This window comes from Eubalaena glacialis, chromosome 7, assembly GCF_028564815.1.
Source record: "Eubalaena glacialis isolate mEubGla1 chromosome 7, mEubGla1.1.hap2.+ XY, whole genome shotgun sequence".
Classification (NCBI taxonomy): domain Eukaryota; kingdom Metazoa; phylum Chordata; class Mammalia; order Artiodactyla; family Balaenidae; genus Eubalaena; species Eubalaena glacialis.
This window is the reverse complement of record NC_083722.1, coordinates 55,586,365-55,610,856: the sequence shown is the minus strand read 5'-3', so window position 1 is coordinate 55,610,856 and position 24,492 is coordinate 55,586,365. Positions and strand designations below refer to the sequence as shown.

Genomic DNA, 24,492 nt, shown 5'->3' with positions numbered 1-24,492 from the left:
ATTATTCTAACAGGTGTAGGAGAGGCACAGCAGGAGAGACAACAATGACCTTGCAACATCATTAGCAGAGATTTGAGCCAAGAGCCCCCAAACCAAACTATTTTTCTAGTATTTTCCCTAATCTGGGAAGGGTATTATCCAGAGAGGTTTGATTTTTCATATATGTATAGGGTGAGTCATATTAGAAGACTCTTCAGGTATAAAAAAACAGCATTTAATATATATTATAGCATAAGTGCCTCCTTGCTAGGCTGTTAAAATATCAAGAACCACTTTATAGGGCCACTTTTTTCATCATAGAAACTTCTGAGTTCAACAGATTGACAGCCTGATTACTATCGTTTTAAAACTTGCTGGGTAAATTTCATTAAGGCCTCCTGTGAGTGGTGAGGTCCTCTATTTTTGAGTTCTAAATGCATTCCCCTCCTTAATGGCCAAAGCAAATGTATGATGCATGTTTGATAGGCCACAAAACAGGCCGCTCTAGTCAGTAAAGTTTAAGTTAAACCATGTATAAGCCAGAATGACTTCCCCGTATCTCAAAATTAAGATTTTTCCATCACTTCCCCTTTTGATTACAAATCTTTCAATAAACCAAAATATTTGTCCTTTGATGCCAGGGTGGTTTCTGCCAACCTTGGGTCCATCATGTCCCTTGGTGCTAGGCCTCCTTTTTGTTAATACATAGATATTTGCCTAGTTATCCACATTGGGGGAAAACTAATCAGATATCGTAAACAAGCTCAGAGGTATGCTAATGGAGAAACATAGGGCCTCGTCCCAAGTCGTGGGGCATCTGATCTTTCTCTAAAAACAGATTGCTGTGGTAAGCTTCAGAAACAAACTTAGGGGACTTCCCTGTGGTCTAGTGGTAAAGAATCCTGCTTCCAATGCAGGGGACTTGGGTTCGATCCCTGGTTGGGGAACTAAGATCCCACATGCCATGGGACAACTAAGCCCACATGCCACAACTACTGAGCCCACGCACCACAACTAGAGAGTGAAAACCTGCACACCACAACTAGAGAGAAGCCCGTGCACCACAATGAAGAGCCTGCGCACCGCAATAAAAGATGCCGTATACCACAACAAAGATCCCGCATGCCACAACTAAGACCCGAAGCAGCCAAAAATAATAAATAAATAAATAAATAACTTGATTAATTAATTAATTTTAAAAATAATATAAAAAAGAAACAAACAGAATATATTTTTAATAATTCAGTTAAACTTTACAATTATGTAGCATAATGACAAGAAGCTATCTGGGAGGTGAGTCTTAGACAGTAAATACAAACCTCAGTTAACAAAACTAGAATTTAATATCCACTGAGACATCATCTTTTTCTCTCTAAAATTACCCTCATTTTTACCAAATATAGCCAAATTAAGATTAAGTTGTTTGCAAATTAAGTCTGGTTTCAGTAAACTTTGCCTGATTACTTACGTAAGGAGTCTCAGACTGAACTTTAAAAATAAAAAATCTTCTCAGGGCCAGGAAAGCCATGCCAAGGACTTACCACAGACTTTGCCTTGCAGATTTGGGTGAATTCTTCCCTTTTTGAGGTTCCCAAAATATCACCAGTCAGTAGGTGACCTTCCTTGTTTACTGGATAAAGCTACTGGGAACCTATAAGTTTCCAATTTCTGGAGGGATCAGTTAGAAAGAGAAGATAAATGTTTCAATTCCACTTACAGAAGTGTAATTTACCAAATTGCTGTAAGTCATGATTAGCTTGAGAGGAAGGGTTTCCTTATACCTGGAAAACACAGATTAAAACCAGTAATAATTCTGACAAAAACCGAAAAAATTAGAACCATATTTACCAGTTCACTCAGTCATATGTAACTAATCCCTTTTGTTAACAGTTTTATGATACTATCAGGGTTTCCATTAGGATTCTTTAATTTATTTACCCATTTCAGCAGTAGGATCTGAAAGTTATCAGAAACCTGTACTTGTCAAAAATGTCTTTTCTATGAATCATCTTGAAATGAAGTATTTTTGTAAAAACATCAGAATAAAATAAGTGTCTATGAATGACAAAAGACTTAAAAGGCATGGTTAAACACCTGACCACAATGCAACTGACAAAGGAACTTGGTTCTAACTATAATTATGACTGATAACATTACACCAGGACATATTCACATTTTAGGAACTTTATATAATTTCTAAGATATTTATATTAATGACATTTACCCATAGGGTATAACTTTGGAAAGCTTATCACTCATGTGATAATTACTTTCCTTGTAATTTGACATATACCAAATAATCCTAATTAGTTTAATATTTTTCTCTGAGATGCCTTAGGGGCCCTCTGAAGAATCTTAAAGTTAGCTGGAGGTCAAAAGAACTTTAATTAGAATTTGACACTGGGAAGTTTGTCAAAAATATCAAAAAGTTTCAAAAGACTTTGTCAAATAGAATCGTTGGTCACTGTGAAACAATACTTATTCATTTAACCAAAGTGACAAAAGATTTCAAAAGCAAACACAGATCACTTAAAGGCAAAGAAACTTACACAATCTGTTATCAAATGTAGCATTCCAAGAAAACTTATTTCTCTTTACACAGAGATACAAAATCCAGTCCTGCACCAGCCTACTCTTAATAACAAAATTCATTTACCTAAGTAAATTTAATCCAATCTTGGAAAATCCTGACCATGTACGAAACTCTTTTCCCAATGTTCCTCTTCAAGTAAACCTTCTACAGCTTTCTGTATCTACATTATTTTGTCCCTTACTTTCTTTCCTATTCAGAAATAACCAGCTATAGAATAAAACTACCCTTTTACTTTCCTAACAAAATGCAGTTCCATTCCTCATACCTTTCTTTACTAAAACACATGTCTATTTAACTGGCATACTGAAATGTTTCCCTTATTATTTTAATAGCTTTAATTACATATATTATAATTTTAACCCTTAAAAACCTTAATCTCTAGCAAAAGCCAAGAAGCAAGTAATTGTGAACTGTTTGTCAAACAGCATTTCCTAATTGGAAATTTTATGAATATATTCTATAACCTCTAGAATCATACATTTTCTCATAGCAGAATTTCTTTTTTTTTAACATCTTTATTGGAGTATAATTGCTTTACAATGTTGTATTAGTTTCTGCTGTATAACAAACTGAATCAGTTATATGTATATGTATATCCCCATATCCCCTCCCTCTTGCGCCTCCTTCCCACCCTCCCTATCCAACCACTCTAGGTGGTCCGAAAGCACCGAGATGATCTCCCTGTGCTATGCAGCTGCTTCCCACTAGCTCTCTATTTTACATTTGGTAGTGTATATATGTCAATGCTACTCTATCACTTGATCCCAGCTTACCTTTCCCCCCAACCCCGTGTCCTCAAGTCCATTCTCTACGTCTGTGTCATTATTCATGTGCTGCCCCTAGGTTCATCAGACCCATTTTTTAAAAATTCTATATATATGTGTGTTTTAGCATATGGTATTTGTTTTTCCCTTTCTGACTTACTTCACTCTGTATGACAAACTCTACACCCATCCACCTGACTATAAATAACTCAATTTTGTTTCTTTTTATGGCTGAGTAATATTCCATTGTATATATGTGCCACATCTTCTTTATCCATTCATCTATCAGTGGACTCTTAGGTTGCTTCCATGTCCTGGCTATTGTAAATAGAGCTGCAATGAACATTGTGGTACATGACTCTTTTTGAATTATGGTTTTCTCAGGGAATATGCCCAGTAGTGGGGTTGCTGGGGGTCGTATGGTAGTTCTATTTTTAGTTTTTTAAGGAACCTCCATACTATTCTCCATAGTGGCTGTATCAATTTACATGCCCACCAACAATGCAAGAGGGTTCCCTTTTCTCCACACCCTATACAGCATTTACTGTTTGTAGGTTTTTTTGATGATGGCCATTCTGACTGGTGTGGGGTGATACCTTATTGGGGTTTTTATTTGCATTTCTCTAATGATTAGTGACGTTGAGCATCCTTTCATGTGTTTGTTGGCAATCTGTATATCTTCTTTGGAGAAATGTCTATTTAGGTCTTCTGACCATTTTTTGATTGGGTTCTTTGTTTTTTTTTTATATTGACCTGCATTAGCTGCTTGTATATTTTGGAGATTATTCCTGTGTCAGTTGCTTTGTTGGAAATATTTTCTCCCATTCTGAGTGTTGTCTTTTAGTCTTGTTTATGGTTTCCTTTACTGTGCAAAACTTTTATGTTTCATTAAGTCCCATTTGCTTATTTTTATTTCCATTTCTCTAGGAGGTGGGTCAGAAAGGATCTTGCTGTGATTTATGTCATAGAGTGTTCTGCCTATGTTTTCCTCTTAAGAGTTTTATTGTGTCTCTCCTTACCTTTAGATCTTTAATCCATTTTGAGTTTATTTTTGTGTATGGTGTAAGGAAGTGTTATAATTTCATTTTTTTACATGTAGCTGTCCAGTTTTCCCAGAACCACTTATTGAAGAGGCTGTCTTTTCTCCATTATATATTCTTGCCACCTTTATCAAAGATAACGTGACCATAGGTGCGGGGGTTTATCTCTGGGCTGTCTATCCTGTTCCATTGATCTATATTTCTGTTTTTGTGCCAATACCATACTGTCTTGATTACTGTAGCTTTGTAGTATAGTCTGAAGTCAGGGAGCCTGATTCTTCCACCTCCAGTTTTCTTTCTGAAAGTTGTTTTGGCTATTCGAATTCTTTTGTGTTTCCATACAAATTGTGAAATTTTTTGTTCTAGTTTTGTGAAAAATGCCTTTGGTAGTTTGATAGGGATTGCATTGAATCTGTAGATTGTTTGGGTAGTATAGTCATTTTCACAATGTTGATTCTTCCAATCCAAGAACAAGGTGTATCTCTCCATCTGTTTGTATCATCTTTAATTTCTTCCATCAGTGTCTTATAGTTTTCTGCATACGAGTCTTTTGTTTCCTTAGGTAAGTTTATTCCTAGGTATTTTATTCTTTTTGTTGCAATGGTAAATGGGAATGTTTCCTTAATTTCTCTTTCAGATTTTTCATCATTAGTGTATAAGAATGCAAGAGATTTCTGTGCATTTATTTTCTTTCCTGCTACTTTACCAAATTCATTGATTAGCTCTAGTAGTTTTCTGGTAGCATCTTTAGGATTCTCTATGTATAGTATCATGTCATCTGCAAACAGTGACAGCTTTACTTCTTCTTTTTGATTTGGATTCCTTTTATTTCTTTTTCTTCTCTGATTGCTGTGGCTAAAACTTCCAAAACTATGTTAAGTAATATTGGTGAGAGTGGGCAACCTTGTCCTGTTCCTGATCTTAGAGGAAATGGTTTCAGTTTTTCACCATTGAGAATGATGCTGGCTCTGGGTTTGTCATTTATGGCCTTTATTATGTTGAGGTAGGTTCCCTCTATGCCCACTTTCTGGAGAATTTTTATCATAAATAGGTGTTGAATTTTGTCAAAAGCTTTTTCTGCATCTATTGAGATTATCATATGGTTTTTATCCTTCAATTTGATAATATGGTGTATCACATTGTTTGATTTGCATATATTGAAGAATCCTTGCATTCCTTGGATAAACCCCACTTGATCATGGTGTATGATCCTTTTAATGTGCTGCTGGATTCTGTTTGCTAGTATTTTGTTGAGGATTTTTGCATCTATGTTCATCAGTGATATTGGCCTGTAGTTTTCTTTCTTTGTGACATCTTTGTCTGGTTTTGGTATCAGGGTGATGGTGGCCTCGTAGAATGAGTTTGGGAGTATTCCTCCCTCTGCTATATTTTGGAAGAGTTTGAGAAAGATAGGTGTTAGCTCTTCTCTAAATGTTTGATAGAATTCACCTGTGAAGCCATCTGGTCCTGGGGTTTTGTTTGTTGGAAGATTTTTAATCACAGTTGCAATTTCAGTGCTTGTGATTGGTCTGTTCATATTTTCTATTTCTTTTTGGTTCAGTCTTGGAAGATTGTACTTTTCTAAGAATTTGTCCATTTCTTCCAGGTTGTCCATTTTATTGGCATATAGTTGCTTGTAGTAATCTCTCATGATCCTTTGTATTTGTGCAGTGTCAGTTGTTACTTCTCCTTTTTCATTTCTAGTTCTGTTGATTTGAGTCTTCTCCCCCCTCTTTTTGATGAGTCTCGCTAAAGGTTTATCAATTTTGTTTATCTTCTCAAAGAACCAGCTTTATTGATCTTTGCTATTGTTTCCTTCATTTCTTTTTCATTTATTTCTGATCTAATCTTTATGATTTCTTTCCTTCTGCTCACCCTGGGTTTTTTTTTTCTTCTTTCTCTGATTGCTGTAGGTGTAAGTTTAGGTTGTTTGAGATGTTCCTTGTTTCTTGAGGTAGGATCGTATTGCTATAAACTTCTCTCTTATAACTGCTTTTGCTGCATCCTATAGGTTTTGGGTTGTCGTATTTTCATTGCCATTTGTTTCTAGGTATTTTTGATTTCCTCTTTGATTTCTTCAGCTATCTCTTGGTTACTTAGTAGTGTATTGTTTAGCCTCCATGTGTTTGTATTTTTTACAGTTTTTTTTCCTGTAATTGATATCTAGTCTCATTGCATTGTGGTCAGAAAACATGCTTGGTATGATTTCAATTTTCTTAAATTTATCGAGGCTTGATTTGTGACCCAAGATATGATCTATCCTACAGCGTGTTCCATGTGCACTTGAGAAGAAAGTGTATTCTGTTGTTTTTGGATGGAGTGTCCTATAAGTATCAATTAAGTCCATCTGGTCTAATGTGTCATTTAAAGCTTGTGTTTCCTTGTTTATTTTCATTTTGGATGATTTGTCCATTGGTGAAAGTGGGGTGTTAAATTCCCCTACTATGATTGTGTTACTGTCAATTTCCCCTCTTATGGCTGTTAGCATTTTTCTTATGTATTGAGGTGTTCTTATGTTGGGTGCATAAATATTTACAATTGTGATATCTTCTTCTTGGATTGATCCCTTGATCATTATGTACTGTCCTTCTTTGTCTCTTGTAATAGTCTTTATTTTAAAGTCTATTTTGTCTGATATGAGTATTGCTACTTCCCCTTTCTTTTGATTTCCATTTGCATGGAATATCTTTTTCCATCCCTTCACTTTCAGTCTGTATGTGTCCCTAGGTCTGAAGTGAGTCTCTTGTAGACAGCATATATATGGGTCTGGTTTCTATACCCATTCAGCCAGTCTGTATCTTTTGGGTGGAACATTAAATCCATTTACATTTAAGGTAATTTTCGATATGTATGTTCCTATTACCATTTTCTTAGCTGTGTTCAGTTTTTTTGTAGGTCTTTTCCCTCCCTTGTGTTTTCTGCCTAGAGAAGTTTCTTTAGCATTTGTTGTTACACTGCTTTGGTGGTGCTGAATTCTCTCAACCTTTGCTTGTTTGTAAAGGTTTTAATTTCTCCATCGAATCTGAATGAGATCCTTGCTGGATAGAATAATCTTGGTTGTAAGTTTTCCCCTTTAATCACTTTAAATATGTCCTGCCACTCCCTTCTGGCTTGCAGAGTTTTTGCAAAGATCAGCTTTGATCTTTCTGCAAAGATCCTTCAGAGTTTTTGAAATATCAACTGTTAACCTTATGGGGATTCCCTCGTATGTTATTTGTTGCTTTTCCCTTGCCCTTTTAATATTTTTTTCTTTGCATTTATTTGTTGATAGTTTGATTAATATGTGTCTTGGCATGTTTCTCCTTGGATTTATCCTGTTCTTCCTGGACTTGATTGACTATTTCCTTTCCCATGTTAGGGAAGTTTTTGACTCTAATCTCTTCAAATATTTTCTCAGACCCTTTCTTTTTCTCTTCTTCCTCTGGGACCCTTATAATCTGAATATTGGTGCATTTAATGTTGTCTCAGAGGTCTCTGAGACTGTCCTCAATTATTTTCATTCTTTTTTCTTTTTTCTGCTCTGCAGCAGTTATTTCCACTATTCTATCTTCCAGGTCACTTATCTGTTTTTCTGCCTCAGTTATTCTGCTATTGATTCCTTCTAGAGTGTTTTTAATTTCATTTATTGTGCTGTTCCTCATTGTTTGTTTGCTCTTTAGTTCTTCTAGGTCCTTGTTAAACGTTTCTTGTATTTTCAACATTCTATTTCCAAGATTTTGGATCATCTTTACTATCATTACTCTGTATTCTTTTTCAGGTAGACTGCCTATTCCTTCTTCATTTTTTTGGTTTGGTGGGTTTTTACCTTGCTCCTTATCTGCTGCATATTTCTCTGTCTTCTCATTTTGTTTAACTTACTGTGTTTGGGGTTTCCTTTTCACAGGCTTCAGTTCGTAGTTCCCATTATTTTTGGTGTCTGCCCATAGTGGGTGAGGTTGGTTCAGTGGCTTGTGTAGGCTTCCTGGTGGAGGGAACTGGTGCCTGTGTGTGAGGCTGGATCTTGTCCTTCTGGTAGGAAGGGCCACGTCTGGTAGTGTGTTTTGGGGTGTCTGTGAACTTAATATGACTTTAGGCTGCCTCTCTGCTGATGGGTGTGATTGTATTCCTGTCTTGCTCGTTGTTTGGCATGGGGCATCCAGCACTGGAGATTGCTGGCCATTGGGTGGAGCTGGGTCTTTGTGTTGAGATGGAGATCTCTGGGAGAGCCCTCGCCAATTGATATTACATAGGGCCGAGAGGTCTCTGGTGGTCCAATGTCCTGGACTTGGCTCTCTCACCTTGGAGGCTTGGGCCCAACACCCGGCCAGAGCACCAAGACCCTGCCAGCCACACGGCTCAGAAGAAAAGGAAGAAAAAAAAACCGAACAGATAGAACCCCAAGCCAAATGGTAAAAGCAAAACTAACAGACAAAATCACTCAAAGAAACATACACAAACACACACACACTCATAAAAAGAAAACAAACAAACAACATCAAAAAACAAACAGACAGAACCCTAGGACAAATGGTAAAAGCAAACCGAAACAGACAACATCACACAAAGAAACATACACACACACACTCAGAAGAAGAGAAAAAAGGAAAAAAATAATTTTTTTAAAAAGGAAGAGAGCATCCAAACCAATAAACAAGTCCACCAATGGTAACAAGCACTAAAAACTAAACTAAGATAAAAAATCAGATGCATAATGCAAACCCCAAGTCTACAGTTGCTCCCAAAGTCCACCACCTCAATTTTGGAAACATTCATTGTCTATTCCGTTATTCCACAGATGCAGGGTTTATCAAGTTGATTGTGGGGATTTATCCACTGCTCCCAAGGCTGCATGGAAAAATTTCCCTTTCTCTTCTTTGTTCACACAGCTCCTGGGGTTCAGCTTTAGTTTTGACCCCACCTCTGAATGTAGGCCACCCTCAGGCATCTGTTCCAGACAGGAGGGTGTTAAAGCAGTGGCTGATTAGGGCTCTCTTGCTCATTCAGGCCAGGGAGAGGGAGGGGTACTGTAGTCATAATTGAAATGCAGGGCAAGCCTTCGGCGGCAGAGGCCAGCGTGACATTGCAACAGCCTGAGGCACGCCATGTGTTCTCCTGGGAAATTGTCCCTGGATCATGGGACCCTGGCAGTGACATGCTGCACAGGCTCTGGGGGTGTTGGGGGTGTGTGTGGTGACCTGCACTTGCACACAGGATTCTTGGTGGCAGCAGTGACAGCATTAGCGGACAATACCTGTCTCTGGGGTCTGAGCCGATAGCCACGGCTCATGCCCATCTCTGGAGCTCAATTAGGCAGTGCTCTTCCATCTGTGGGCACATGGAGTAGGAATCCCCTCACCTTGTGCACCCCAAAACAATGGTCTCTTGCCTCTCTGGCAGGTCCAGACATTTTCCCGGACTCCCTCCCGGCTAGCTGTGGTGCACTAGCCCCCTTCGCACTGTCTTCACGCAGTCTACCCCAGTCCTCTCCTTGAGGTCTGACTGCCAAAGCCCAAGCCTCAGCTCCCAGGCCCCACCCACCCCGGTGGGTGAGCAGACAAACATCTCAGGCTAATGAGTGCTGGTCGGCAGTGATCCTCTTTGTGGGAATCTCTCCGCTTTGCTGTCTGCACCCCTGTTGCTGCACTCTCCTCTGTGGCTCCAAATCTTCCCCACTGCCCACCCCTCGTCCCCACCAGTGAAGGGGCTTCCTAGTGTGTGGGAACTTTTTTTCTTTCACAGCTCCCTCTCAGAGGCGCAGGTCCCATCCCTATTCTTTTGTCTCTGTTTTTTCTTTTTTCTTTTGCCCTACCCAGGTAAGTGGGGATTTTCTTGCCTTTGGGGAAGTCTGAGGTCTTCTGCCAGCATTCAGTAGGTGTTCTGTAGGAGTTGTTCCACATGTAGATGTATTTTTGATGTATTTGTGGGGAGGAAGGTGATCTCCACGTCTTATTCCTCCGCCATCTTGAAGGTCTTCTCATAGCAGAATTTCTTGCCTCAATGTGCTACATGTCTTTAAGAAACCCAAACATCTTTAGTTTCCCCTCATAAGAAGACAAAAGTCTATAAACTTAGACCTGTTTAGCAAGTAGTGTTCCAGTGTTTTATTTTATTTGAAATAACCTGGATGGTCAATAATTCCTATCATTTAATTTAATATAGCAAAACTAAAGTTTCAAGTTGCCAAAATCAGGAGAGACTATTTTAGATAAACATTCCCAAAACGCAATTTTTTTAAGTTCAACTAAAGAAACCTCTTATCTCATGTATATTTAATTTAAGATTTCATTATACCACGTTCTTTTCCTTGCTGAAAAATTTAACTCTCAGTATAATGAAAGTATTATTCTTAATACTGATGACTCTAAAGACATGTCTATATTAATTAAACCAACAAACAAGCTTGTTTTTGCTCATTAAAGATTAGTCCTAGATCACATGACCCTGAAATTTATTCTGGCCAGTTTTCTTTATATTTAGAAATATTTAACTTGTAAGCGCTTACTTTTCTTTAGGCCAATTAAATACAGCTCATCTACAAGTTACTTTTTATATAAAGACAGATGGAACCAGAGATCTCCTAGCCCCATTTTAAACTTAGTTATGAACCAGGTATTATAATATAAAACACATTGGTTTATAATGGTTGGAATAAGTTAAAATTTTTTAAAAAGTTCTCTTTCCCCTTCTCCCTCTCAGTCTCAGGAATTACAGGTGGTCTAGATAAGTGTTTCTGAGAGCCCTCATAGAACATTTACATCTCAAGGTGAGACTGATTTGGAGTCTCAAAGATCTATTTACCTGTCCCCAGGTGACTCAGCTTGAGTCTCAGATGACCCAGTTTGAGTTCTGGACAACTCAATGACAAGGACCCAAAGGTTCTGAGCTACTTGTGGGTCCTCAGATCTCCTGGGGAACCAAAACTGAATTTCCTGAGCTTAGCCTAGAACCATATTTCTTAGGGGTTCTTGTCTCCGAGAGAGGCTCCTGGAGACCAATGGTGAGGAATGACAGGGAGGGGTGGACCTGAAAAAGACATATACACAGATCCAAGCTCACTGATCAAGATGAAAGACAGATTAACACTAAAGACATGCTCTTGGACTCCTGATTATATCCTGAAGGTGAGAGTGCTGCAGGGATTGTGGCTATGGATGATTTACATGTTCCTGGTTGCACGGACGCATGCTTCAGGCCGGCAGGGAAACTAGAGCCAGTCTGTCCTGATCCATGACCAACTTATACTTTCATGGGACTCTTCAAGTGGTGAGCACACTGACGGGTCTTCAGTGCTTGACCTGTGCCCACAATTGTGGCAGAGACTCACAAGAGCAGTTGGACAAACAAAACCTCATAAAATCAAGATCCTTCCAAATTCACTGATGAAGACTTGACACAAACCAATGACAGAAATTTAAACTAAAGACACAAGAAACCAGGGAGATCAGCTCTGTGCTTTGTGAACACCTAGAGGGGTGGGATAGGGAGGGTGGGAGAGAGGGAGATGCAAGAGGGAAGAGATATGGGAACATATGTATATGTATAACTGATTTACTTTGTTATAAAGCAGAAACTAACACACCATTGTACAGCAATTATACTCCAATAAAGATGTTAAAAAAAAAAAAAGACACAAGAAACAAAGAGGTGATCTTACTGTGCAGTGACCTTCAGAGGACTTTGTCCAGCCCAACTCCTCACTCACTTAGCCCTCTGCTAGAACAGAGTTGGTCCAGCTCCTCACTCACCTGGCATTTCTGGCCAGGTAAAGCCAGTGACCCTGTGTTGGGCATCCCCAGGACACTACCCTGATCCATGACAGGCATCCCAATCAAGGATATTTGGGAGGGTTCGTCTTTCCAGATGAGTGCTCCCAGATCAGATGTTTGGCTGTTTTCAGATCTCAGACTTATTCCAGTAGGGCTCGTTGACTCAAAGGTCAAGGGCAAGGGCTAAATCACCCTGTTCTTTTGGCTGGCCACCTGTTTGCCTTGAGTCAGAGAGCCCTCTAGCTGGATTTGTTACCAAATCGGTCACCTGGAGCCACACCAGGGTCCTAGCTCAGGCCAAGGCCCCTAGCCCCCCAAGACCCCAGGGAGGTTCTTTTCGGCTCGGATTCGCACAGCCAATAACAAAACCAGTGCTGAGACTGGAACAGCACAAGCTTTATTCAATGGTCAAAGAATGGCACATCAACTTCTTTGTCTCACAATCCCTCAGACTCTGACCTGACCTCTAAGACTGGAGAAGAGAGGAATGTCTTGCAATCCCTCAGACTCTCAGAGCCAACCTCACCAGACCAGATTAACTGGGCAGTTCTTGAATCATTTCTTCTCCCCCGTTGAGATGGGGACAGAGCCCTGAAGCCGATTTGTGGGATAAACACCTCTCACCTCTCCAAAGGGACTCTCCAGATCAAGAAGTCCAGAGCAGCCACTGAGCCCATTCAGCAAGTTGAGGTGCATGGACCTGAAAAATCAGGCGCCAAGAGGGATTCTCCTATGCCCTTCCCCTTAGATCCCCCAGCAACATAGACAAATTCGCCTGGGTGAACTGCTGCAGCCCACTGCATTGCCTCTTGGGAGCTGGAGGAACCCAAAGGAGTTAAGTGAGAGGTCCCACCAGAGTCATCAAAATTTGTCACCTGCAAACTGTGTTCTCCTTTTAGTGAGTGTCAAGTCAAAAGACACAACTAAGACAAAGATCAGGAGAAGGAAGTATTTATTACTTGCAGCAAGTAAGGAGAACACTGAGGATCTTTCCCAAAGCTGTGTCTCCTCAACGTTTAAGATAATGGGGTCCATGAAGTATTGTGCAGCTGTGTGGCATGTCTGTAAGCCTCAGTCATAATGTTTATGAAGACAATGACTAATATCTTCTACAGAACCGTCTGGAATGCAATGTCACGTATGGGGGCCACTGGCAACATGTGACTCGAGCAATTGAAGTGTAGCTAGTTTGACTGAGGAACTGAATTTTAAATTTCATTTAAATATTAATTTGTAGTTTGCATTATATTTCTGTTGGACAGTGCTGGACTTGTCTAGAAGGCTAAGGGGCAGGGCTATGCACTTGCCCTTCCTGATGTATAGCCTGCATGCAAGGATATGAGTTGCTCCTCAGCCCAGTGCTGAGGCTTCTGCCACATGCATATTGCTGAGATTATGTCCCTCTTTGAAAATTTGAGAGAAGGGGACATCCCTTTTCTTTATTTAAACATGCCACCTTATTCCAGGGGTTGGGAGAATGTATTACCTATGCAAAGCTGGCGAGTTTCATTTAATTTTCAAGGCTCTGGAAATATGGGTTGGGAATGAGACACAAAAAGTAAATAGGATCAAGAGAGGGCTGGTTTGGTAGGGAATTAGAAGGATGGGAAAGGATAGGGAAGGAACTCACAGTTGAGTGCACAGATTTTGGTATTATTCTAGTAATTGAGTGGTGGGTAGATGAGTGCCAAATGTGTTATGCTTCATAACTTAGGTATGTGTTGCATGTATGTATCAAAACTTCTGTGATTAAAATGAAAGGGTTGGGGTAAGAAAATTATCAATCATGTTTATTTGTGTTTGAGTCCCTGTGTTCATTCCAACTCAATATACACACATGTGCCGTATACACAGAACATGTTTGATGTACTTTTGTTGCATTGCATTAAATTTAAGTATGATTCTTATCATTTGTCAGGGCATAGATGTTTCTTATTTCATTTAAGAAACTATTAAGAAATTGACTTTAGATTTACACTAGAAAAAACAAGGTTGAAGGTTATTTATGGCTGTCCTTAGTAGGGTCTAAGGACCCTTCCACTAGGTGGAAACCACGAAGACCAACTTGCAAAATGTTCAGGAAATCCAGAATTTTAGGGTAGGGCAAACAAGTAATATTAATAACACTGAGAACTTAAGGAAAAATATAGTCCTCTTAAATGCAAAAATCATCTCATTTCATAGGAAGAGTTATAGTTTCTTCTTTAAGACAGCAGGAATAAAGCATGGAAAATACTACATATAAAATTTTAAATGTTTTTTCTTTTTAATACAAAATAAGTATTTTGATTTTAAAAGTAACAAAATCATTCAAGGTACTGTACTAAGATTTAGGCTCGTAATTATTCTTAGAGCTTATAAACAACTGTGATAGGACAAGATTCTTCCACTGGTCATAGAATGTCAGTTCTGCTCTGGGTTCAAATATGTCTATTTTCTCTCTTTATTAAACTCTTGAGGGCGTCTTGAGGAAAAATAAACCTATATTTTCCCATGTAAACCATAGCGGGGTATAAGCTTTCAGTAAATGTTAGTCAAATCCAGGTTGAATAAATCCTTCTAATTCTGTTTTCAGAGACTTCACTGGTGGAATAGGATCAAGACCAAGGCCAGGTAATTTAGTGTTGGCAGCAATAACATCATACACCCCTCCCTGAAATTCAGTGCAATTCATGTTACAGTTTCATATCTTTCCCCCTTTTATTTCTTCAGCTTTGCTGCCTCTTGACCTGCTTCTGAAAGTGCCACCCCTCATGCTCAGGGCCCACGTTAAGGAGCTAGAGGCTGAGTTAGTGATGGGGTGGCAGTCCCATAGCCTTCCCACTGTGATACTTCGCAATCTCAAAGACCATGGTAGTACTTATTAGATCAAGTTGATTTCAAACACACAATGGGTGAACACAGAATTATGGTTGGGCCTGAACACCTGAATGATGCTTGGGAGGTAACTTTAGTACAATCAGCCAGAGAATCTTGTTTTGTTTGTCCATCATTATTAATTTGGCATGTTAACAGTATCAAAATGCTTTCTGTGTTCACTTATTTGATGAAATATATAGGCTGTTTTACTAAAATTTGTATTTTTGCTTTGGTAGGAATGTTAGCCAGTTGAATTTTCATGCTTACAGTGCATACCTACTAACAAAAAATAGTAACCTTGTTTTACATACATATTTCTATAAGCTACATGATATGAGTAAGCATATCTTATTCTATCTCCTTTACTCTGACACAGATAATTTTAGTTATTTGTATTTGATTAAAGCAGTGTTATATCACATTGTTTCTCTAATAATGTAAAAATTATGGATTCTTAAAACATAAAAGTTTATAGTAATTGTTTGAGAAAAAAGTGCATTCATTAACATTTCTAATTTCTATTAAAGAGGACCAAAGTTCAACAGTAATAGTAAAGTTTTTAACTAAACCTGGACAATTCAGGAAAAAAACTTAGTGACTGTGCTTTTAACATATGTGTATGACTCGAGTATAAAGTTCTATTTTACTACTTTGGTTAATTTGGAATTATTATTGCTTAATGTTATTTTCACTTTGGCTTCCTTAATTCACATTCTTTTGTAGAGTTAATATGTATAGTGAACAAAGGAGATGTGAATTGATTTACTGTAATATTAGTCCATGTCTCCACATTTATTAAATTTGCTTTGGAAGAGTTATTGACAGTTTGGGGCCAATCTGTCACGATCAGCATAGATGCAAAAAACAGATAGCTTTGTTATTAACATATCTAAAGCTGTCATGTTGACCATGCTCTACTCCTGCTATTTTGGCATAAGGTAAGTTCATAACATAATCATGAAGTTAAAATGATTGTCATTGATTGATTTTATAATAGTGATAGCAGGATACATACATATGTAAGCAATTTGCAGTTCAGTTGTGATTCATAATAAGAATTATTTTTCCTAAAGGGTATGTTGAGTTAGCTAGTTTAAGACTTGACTTTATGTCAGCAAAATTGATCAGATCTCTGGATATTTAAACAAACTATTTAGCACAGTTAACATGTAATATATTATATTTCTTAGAACTACAGTTTGTTATACCATCTACTTTTTAAAAATTTACTGATTCATATATTTTAAATTTAAAACAGAATGTACTATAGCATTTTAAGTGTTGTCAGTGAATGCTAAAGTTTACCTATAAAGGAGTGATTAGTTTCAACTAATATTGTAGAACACAGTAATGCATATGAGAAAATTTGGGTTACTACTTATGAGTTATTCCACTTTCGAGTAAAAAAATTTTTTTTTCTTCTTAATGCAAAATAGGTTTTCTACATATTATAAAAGTCATACTTTTTAAAATGTTGCAGGTAAACTTGGACTATTGGTTGCTTTATCAAATCACAAACAACTGGTACCAGCCCCATCCACTTAGATCACCTTCTCTGCAAATCAGTATTCTTTCCATTATGTATAACCAATAGCTATAGTCCTGTATTGCCTAAGTGCTCTGGAAAAAAATTGTCAGAGATGAGAGAATTTTGTCAAACCTGGGTATGCTCCCAGGACTATATCTAGTATGTGAACATCATTTTCCATGTGCTATGGCAGAACAAAGGGTGAGAACTATTATTTCAGAGTGCTAAGTGGCTGTATTAGAATATGATCTTGCCTATATTGTACTCCTAAAATGTGAACTTCTAGGTTCACATTGTGGTCACACAGCAGTATTTAATGTACCTCCAAACTCGTGTAAAACAAATAACTATGAAGCCGTTTCAAGTTAACACTATTAAAAATCCTCTTGTTCTGTCTTTTAATACTAACTAGATTGTATAAATTATTTGATAAGATATTCTTTAGGTTAAATAACAGACTAGTTCTCTGACAACAGAATTGAAAATTTAGGAATTTCTATACTGAATGGATGAAAATATTAACAGTAATTAACATGGAATCAATGAATGAATAAACACTTTTTACACATATTAATTATTTTAGCTCTATTTCCCTAACCTTTGTCACTTATAGATTACCACGGCACAAATTTGGCTGTATCTGAGTACCATCTGTATTACTATTTTCCAAATATCGGTTTCTTTAATTTGACTTACTTTCTCAACTTAAAGTTATCTACAGGGAACTTTATATTTTTGTTACAAATGGGAAACCAGAATAGTGTCACTTGCCATAATAGGTGACAATTATAAAAAATAAATGCAAATCTAAGCAAAACAACATTATTAAATTCTAGTAGGTATTGTTATCTGCTTATCCTGAGGTCTGTTTTCTTTGTTATGAGGAACATTAGCTCATATCTCAAAGATGGTGATGACATACTTGTTCCATACTGAAACTTAACCCTTGATATAATCAGTAGAAAGAAAAGAAAACTGGAAAAGGAATATCTTTCATACCTGATCTACTTACTATGTAACATTATGCTGTTTAAGTGCCTCTAGCCTCAGGAAACTCAGTTATGTCCAAAAGTTCTCTGGATGAATAATATTTTTTAATTGAAGTATAGTTGGTTTACAATATTATATTAGCTTCAGGTGTACAACATATTGATTCTCTATTTTCATAGATTATACTCCACTTAGAGTTATAAAATATTGGCTCTATTTCCTGTGCTGTACACTACATCCTTATATCTTATTTATTTTATATGTAATAATTTGTACCTCTTAATCCTCTTCCCCTAATTTGCACCTCCCCCTCTCCCTACTGGTAACCACTAGTTTATTCTCTGTATCTGTGAGTCTATTTCTGTTTTGTTCTATTCATTTGTATGCTTTATTTTTTAGATTCCACATATAAGTGAAAATACACAGTATTTGTCCTTCTCTGTATGACTTATTTCACTAAGCATAATATTCTCTATGTCCATCCACATTGCTGAAAATGGCAGAATTTCATTCTTTTTTATGGCTGAGTAATATTCCATTGTATATATACACCACATCTTCTTTATCCATTCATCTGTTGGTGGGCAGTTGGGTTGCTTCCACATCTTGGCAATTGTAAATAATGCTATAATGAACATCGGGGTGCATACATCTTTTTGAATCAGTGTTTTTGTTTTCTTCAGATATATAATCAGAAGTGGGATTGCTGGATCATATGGTAGTTCTATTTTTAATTTTTTGTGGAAATTCCATGCTGTTTCCCATAGTGGCTGAACCAATTTACACTCCCACCACCAGTGTGCTAGGGTTCCCTTTATTCCACAACCTTGCCAACACTTATGTGTTGTCTTTTTGATGATAGCCATTCTGACAGTTGTGAGATGATCTCTCATGGTTGTTTTGATTTGCGTTTCCCTGATTAGCAAGGTTGAGCATATTTTCATGTGCCGGTTGGCCAGCTGTGTGTCTTCTATGGAGAAATGTCTATTCAGGTGCTCTGTCCATTTTTAATTTTTTTATATTGAATTGTATGTGTTCTTTATTTATTTTGGATATTCACCCCTTACCAGACATATCATTTGCAAATATCTTCTCCCATTCAGTAGTTTGTCTTTTCATTTTGTCTATAGTTTGATTCACTGTGCAAAAGCTTTTAACTTTCATTAGGTCTGATTTGTTTATTTTTGCATTTGTTTGCCTTGCCTGAGTAGACATATTCAAAAAATATTGCTAAGACCTATGTCAAAGAGTGTACTGCCTATGGTTTCTTCTACTTTTATGGTTTCTAGTCTTACATCTAAGTCTTTAATCTCCATTTTGAGTTTATTTTTGTATATGGTGTGAGGAAATGTTCTAATCTCATTGTTTTACTTGCAGCTATCCAGTTTTCTCAGCATCACTTGTTGAAGAGATTGTCTTTTCCCCATTGTATGTTCTTGCCTCCTTTGTCATAGATTAGGTGACCACATGTGTGTGGGTTTATTTCTGGGCTCTCTACTCAGCTATGTGTCTGTTTTTGTGCCAGTACCATACTGTTTCTGACTACTGTAGCTTTGTAGTATAGTCTGAAGTCAGGAAGCATGATACCTTCAGCTTTGTTCTTTTTTCTCAATATTGTTTTGGCTCTTCAGGATCTTTTGTGGTTCTATATATTTTTAAATTATTTGTTCTAGTTCCATGAAAAATATCATTGGTATTTGATAGGTATTGCATTAAATCTATACATTGCATTGGGTAGTATGGACATTTTAACAATATTATTTCTTCCAATCCATGAGTGCAGGATACTTTTCCATTTTTTTGTATCATCTTCAGTTTCTTTCATCAATGTCTTCTAGCTTTTTGATTATAGGTCTTTCAATTTCTTGGTTAAATTTATTCCTAGGTATTTTATTCTTTTTGGTGTGATTATAAATGAGGTTGTTTTCTTAATTTCTCTTTATGATAGTTCATTGTTAGTGTACAGAAAGCAACAGATTTCTGTATACTAATTTTGTGTCAGTTCTTTAAAAATAATTTATTTGTTCTGTTGTCTATAGAGTCAAATTAATCAAACAATTGGATATTTTGAATTGGAAAAAATGTCTAGGGTCTTTTATATATAAAAAAGAAATAGTCCTTCCCTGTTGAGATACGGGAAATGATGTTGTATATTTGTGAAAATTAAATCATACCAAAACATATGATGAGAAACTTATTCTTTGTCAAGTTAATAGGGTACATTTTAATGTTATGGATGCTATTTGTTTAGGTCAAATGTAAATTTTTGGGAGTGTCAGTCAAACCCAAATTTAAAATGCAAATGTAATGTCAACTAAGACTATGGCAAACTTTGACTGGATTAACACTGATGTTTTTCCCTCCTTTGCTGGGTTTTTCATTTTTCAGCAGCTAACACCCAGGCACTGAACTAATAGATGGGAATTATTATGCTCTGCATTTTGAATAGAAATTGTGTCTTCATGATTTCCAGGCTCCTAATTATCTTACTAGATGACTGAGAATCTATATTTATACTTTTCTTTTGTTCATAAAGATCACATCTATGTAAAGTAGTCAATGTTTCATCCAAATATTCCAGAGAGCACAGCTATATTCTAGTTGTCTTTATTATGAGCAACTTTCAGTAGCTTGCTTTCAAGTTAGTTATTAACATAGAATACTTAATACTAGATTTCACAATTGCCAAGGTGATTTTGTGTAAATGCCTTCTCTAATTTTATTGCATAGCAATTCTTTTAGCACGTGAAAATGTGCTTACCAGACTTAAATCAAAACTCTTATAATACTAGTCTACACTATGCAATTTGACATATAATTATATATTTTTCTATATTGTTTGTTGGGATTTGGGTATGTTAGTTATATTTCACAACTATATTATAAGCATCTTTAGTAAAGTTTGCATATATCTTGAGTATTTCCTCTGAGATCAGGCCCCTGAAAACTACTTATTTTGTAAATGATGCAGACCTACCACTGTTTAAACCCTTGTTTATTCTTGCTATTGAGAGCAACTGTGTAAGTAATCTTGTGATTACTTAAAGACTAGGGAAACAATGATATTTTAATGTTAGACTTCAGATTGGGGAAGAGGTGGGAGATAACACATTTTCTTTATCAATGATGAATTGCGTCCTAGTTCTTCATGCCAGGCAGGCACTGGAGGAGTGTGGACCAGATGTAGATTTTTACATATTCTTTGGAGGACAATGTCTTTTCAAAAAGATACTCAATCTCACAAAAGTTATTGATGGTCCCAATCCAAGCCCAAGTGCAGACTGCAAATTAGCTGTTAAGGCAGCCCACAACCCTGCCCTGGGGGTTTCTGCCCTGGGAAAAGGCTAAATGAAAGGAGGAGAAGAAAGCTACACCACCCTCTGGTAGTAGTAAAGGGAGGTCTATGTGGCTTGGATGATGATTGTAGTTTAGTGTACAAATAATTGAGTCAATGTAGAAAAGCAGGGCTTTCAAATTCCAAATTGCCATTATTAATGATTAGTGAGATTCAAAAATTGGTTTCAGGACTTCCTTGGTGCTGCAGTGGTTAAGAATCCACCTGCCAATGCAGGGGACACGGGTTCGAGCCCTAGTCCAGGAAGATCCCACATGCTGCGGAACAACTAAGCCCATGCACCACAACTACTGAGCCTTGCTTTAGACCCCGTGAGCCACAACTATTGAGCCTGTGCTCTAGAGCCCACGAGCCACAACTACTGAGCCTGCGTGCTGCAACTACTGAAGCCCATGTGCCTAGAGCCTATGCTCTGCAACAAGAGAAGCCACTGCAGTGAGAAGCCCGCTCACTGCAACGAAAAGTAGCCCCCACTCGCCACAACCAGAGAAAGCCCATGCACAGCAGCAAAGACCCAATGCAACCAAAAATAATAATAATAATAATTAATTAATTAATTAATGTAAAAAAGTTGTTTCAGAGTGCTTACAACTACCCTTTGAATTGTTGTCATACAGTAATTTGAGTATTGCAGATGGTGACTGGTGAGCTAATAGTAATGAGAAACAGGCAAGAGGCCTCTTCTGGCTGGGCCACCTTCCTGCCCTCCAGTACAGCTGAGATCTCATTCATTGTTAATTGACATTCCTCACTGTGGATTCCATAGATTATTTGGGATGTTTTAGATGACATGTTAATTAAAATTTTAAAATTTATTTATTTATAAGTTTCTTATTTATTTATAAGAAACTACTTATTGTTTCTTACCATATTGGAGTCAAAAAGCACAATTCTTCTTTTTTAAATTTATTTAATTTTTATTTATTTTTGGCTGTGTTGGGTCTTTTTTGCTGTGCATGGGCTTTCTCTAGTTGCGGCGAGTGGGGGCTACTCTTCATTGCAGTGCGTGGGCTTCTCATTGCAGTGGCTTCTCTTGCTGTGGAGCGCAGGCTCTAAGCGCGTGGGCTTCAGTAGTTGTGGCACGTGGGCTCAGTAGTTGTGGCTCACGGGCTCTAGAGCACAGGCTCAGTAGCTGTGGCACAAGGGCTTAGTTGCTCCGCGGCATGTGGGATCTTTCCAGACCAGGGCTCGAACCCGTGTCCCCTGCATTGGCAGGCAGATTCTCAACCACTGCGCCATGAGGGAAGCCAAAAAGCACAATTCTTAAAGTTATTTTTTAGCAAGAATCCTAGTTTTATTTAAATTCCCTTAATGATGGAACCAGATGGAGGACAAAAGAGCCTGTTCAAGAGCATTTGGAGACAGGGATTTTTATAGTTGTATAAGTATATTTTTATAGTTGTAAAAGTATATATAGTATATATATATATAGTAAAAAAAGTATATATATAGTAAAGAAAAGCTGAAGCAACATTGCTAAATTAAGCATAAGACTGGCAAATTTTCTGTGGGGCAATAAAGGCATATCATTTTTGTGATTAACGTCTTGATTGGCCTATAAAGTCATACCAACATGTCAATTTCTATAGGTTAACCACTAACTCTACAGGACTGTAACTGCCTTCACCTTTATCGGTGTGGATTAAGAGTATTAGATTAGAATCAAGTAAAACTATTAGAAAATGTCATAACATGATGTCAGAGAATCAAGCAATGATCATTTTGTCTGTTTTCCATGATTGAGATAAATTTTTCTTGTCCAGTTAATTGAATAAGGGGAGGGTTCCTATCTTTTCTTTCTGTTCCTTTTAGTTTGATTGGTTAGCTTTTGCATCCATAGTGCTGAACACAGTGTATTTTCACAGCACAATATTTTCTTCTTGAGAATTCTGAGCTTCATCAATAGAGTTGACTTTCAGAGAAAAAAAGGTTTCCTCTAGTAGGAATAAAGGGAGCCAGTGTGTCTTGGTTAGTGATTGTAGCATAGTATAAGAACAACTAAGTCAATGGATAAGGGCCAGGCTATATGGACTAGGCCAAATGCATGTTATTTTTAGGTCACAAATTCAGGGGAAAAAAACCTAACTTTCTATATTTTCCCAAAACTGAACTTAATTTTTATATTAAGCCCCTATTCCACATCTCAGAAAACATAATCAATTAGCCTAAAGGCAAATTTCAATGTGTTGGTGATTTCTTTATCATATCAGGCTTAAAGTCAGACAAACAGAATTGCACTTCTCTTTCTTCTTCTTCTTCCCTGAGTGGTATTTTTGTTCCAAGGATTCAGTTGGCATCATTGTACTGAGGCTTTGAGACTGCCTGTGCTGGTATCTGCTCTGAGTACTGAGTGGGGGTCACCCTTCCACGTTGCTGTCCTGAGAAGTGGGCACAGCCCTCCCTGACTTCCAGCTCCCAGTACACGTTCCCATTTCTGGCTGTCCCCTTGACATGAAGGCAGGACTTCTGTGGGGCAAGCTCCTTGCTCTGTCAGCTCACCTTCTCAGGGGTCTGGGAAGGTTAGCCTACTCTTCCACACTCTCTGGGTTTGGAGACTTGGGGGCTGAGCCTCTGACACCCCAGGAAGCTGTCTCTCCTGCCCCATTCCATCCCAGGTCATATGGTGCAGGGAACATCTGCATGGTTAGGACTTCCCAGAGCGCCCTGTGGGAATTGCACCCCCAACCTTTCCACTCTTGAATCCCCAAATGTAGAGAGACTTCCATCAAACATCTCTGCCCTCCTCATTGCCCCCACCCAAGACTTTGCCCAAGTGAGCTGGAATTTGAATCTCTTCTGAGACCTTCTTTCCTTCTTGTGTGTCTTTGTCCTTCCTCCTCAAAGAAGCTTTATCTTGTCCAGGAGGGGCAGAAAGAAGAGTTTGTTCAGCTACAGGTCCTGTGAATCTCTCTGCCTTCTGCTTAGACTATTGCTTTTAAAGTCCAGGAATGTATGCTCTCTGTTCCCTGGTTCCTCTCTGCCTCCCCATCTTGGGGCAGTTCTTGACTCACTCTGCTTCTTGATAACAGGAGGTTCATGAGGTCAAAAGTAAGTGTGGGAAATAATACAACAGTGAATTCTTCACACAGCATCTTGCCATGTGTATTATGTAGTCCTTTTAAGGGGCTTAGCAACTTTAAATATCCTGAGATTATATATTTTGAAAAAAATAAAGACAGAGAGAATTTGGAATAGGATGAAACCCTAATCCTCACACACACACAAATTAAGCCTGAACAAGATGTGAGATGCATTATGTAAAGGTGATTCAGCCAGCTTTCAAGAGTGAAGGACCTCAAAGCAGCCTTGCTTCTTTGGCCTTTAAACAGCTTGTTTCTGAAGCTGGAATGAAACGGAGTGGAAGGAGCCTGGTCACCCAGGGTGAAAGGTGCTGAGGCTTATTGCAGCTTCCTGTCATCTTGTGGAAAGTTCTACCAGGGGCTGGACTGTGGGGGGACTAGGCCCAGACCATTGAGTCTCTTCCTAATAATTTCTACCTGATTGTGGAACCATCTGTTGGTCTGTGTTGGGAAAGATTCCATGCCCACACCTTCTGGTCATCATCTTCTCTCTCACTTCCCTCTCTCCTTCCGTGGGAGTCATTTAACAACTCAGGTCCAAGCTTTGGCCCCTCCTCGG

At 38.0% G+C, this 24,492-nt stretch overlaps 1 protein-coding gene across 1 annotated transcript in view; it reads left to right on the top strand.

Moving 5' to 3' along the window:
• NEK10 (NIMA related kinase 10) overlaps positions 1 to 24,492 on the top strand; it is a 285,708-nt gene that overhangs the window by 218,481 nt on the left and 42,735 nt on the right. The window contains exon 29 of the mRNA XM_061196445.1: positions 14,697 to 14,734. Coding sequence (XP_061052428.1) covers positions 14,697 to 14,734 — 38 coding nt within the window. The remainder of the gene's footprint in view (positions 1 to 14,696; positions 14,735 to 24,492) is intronic.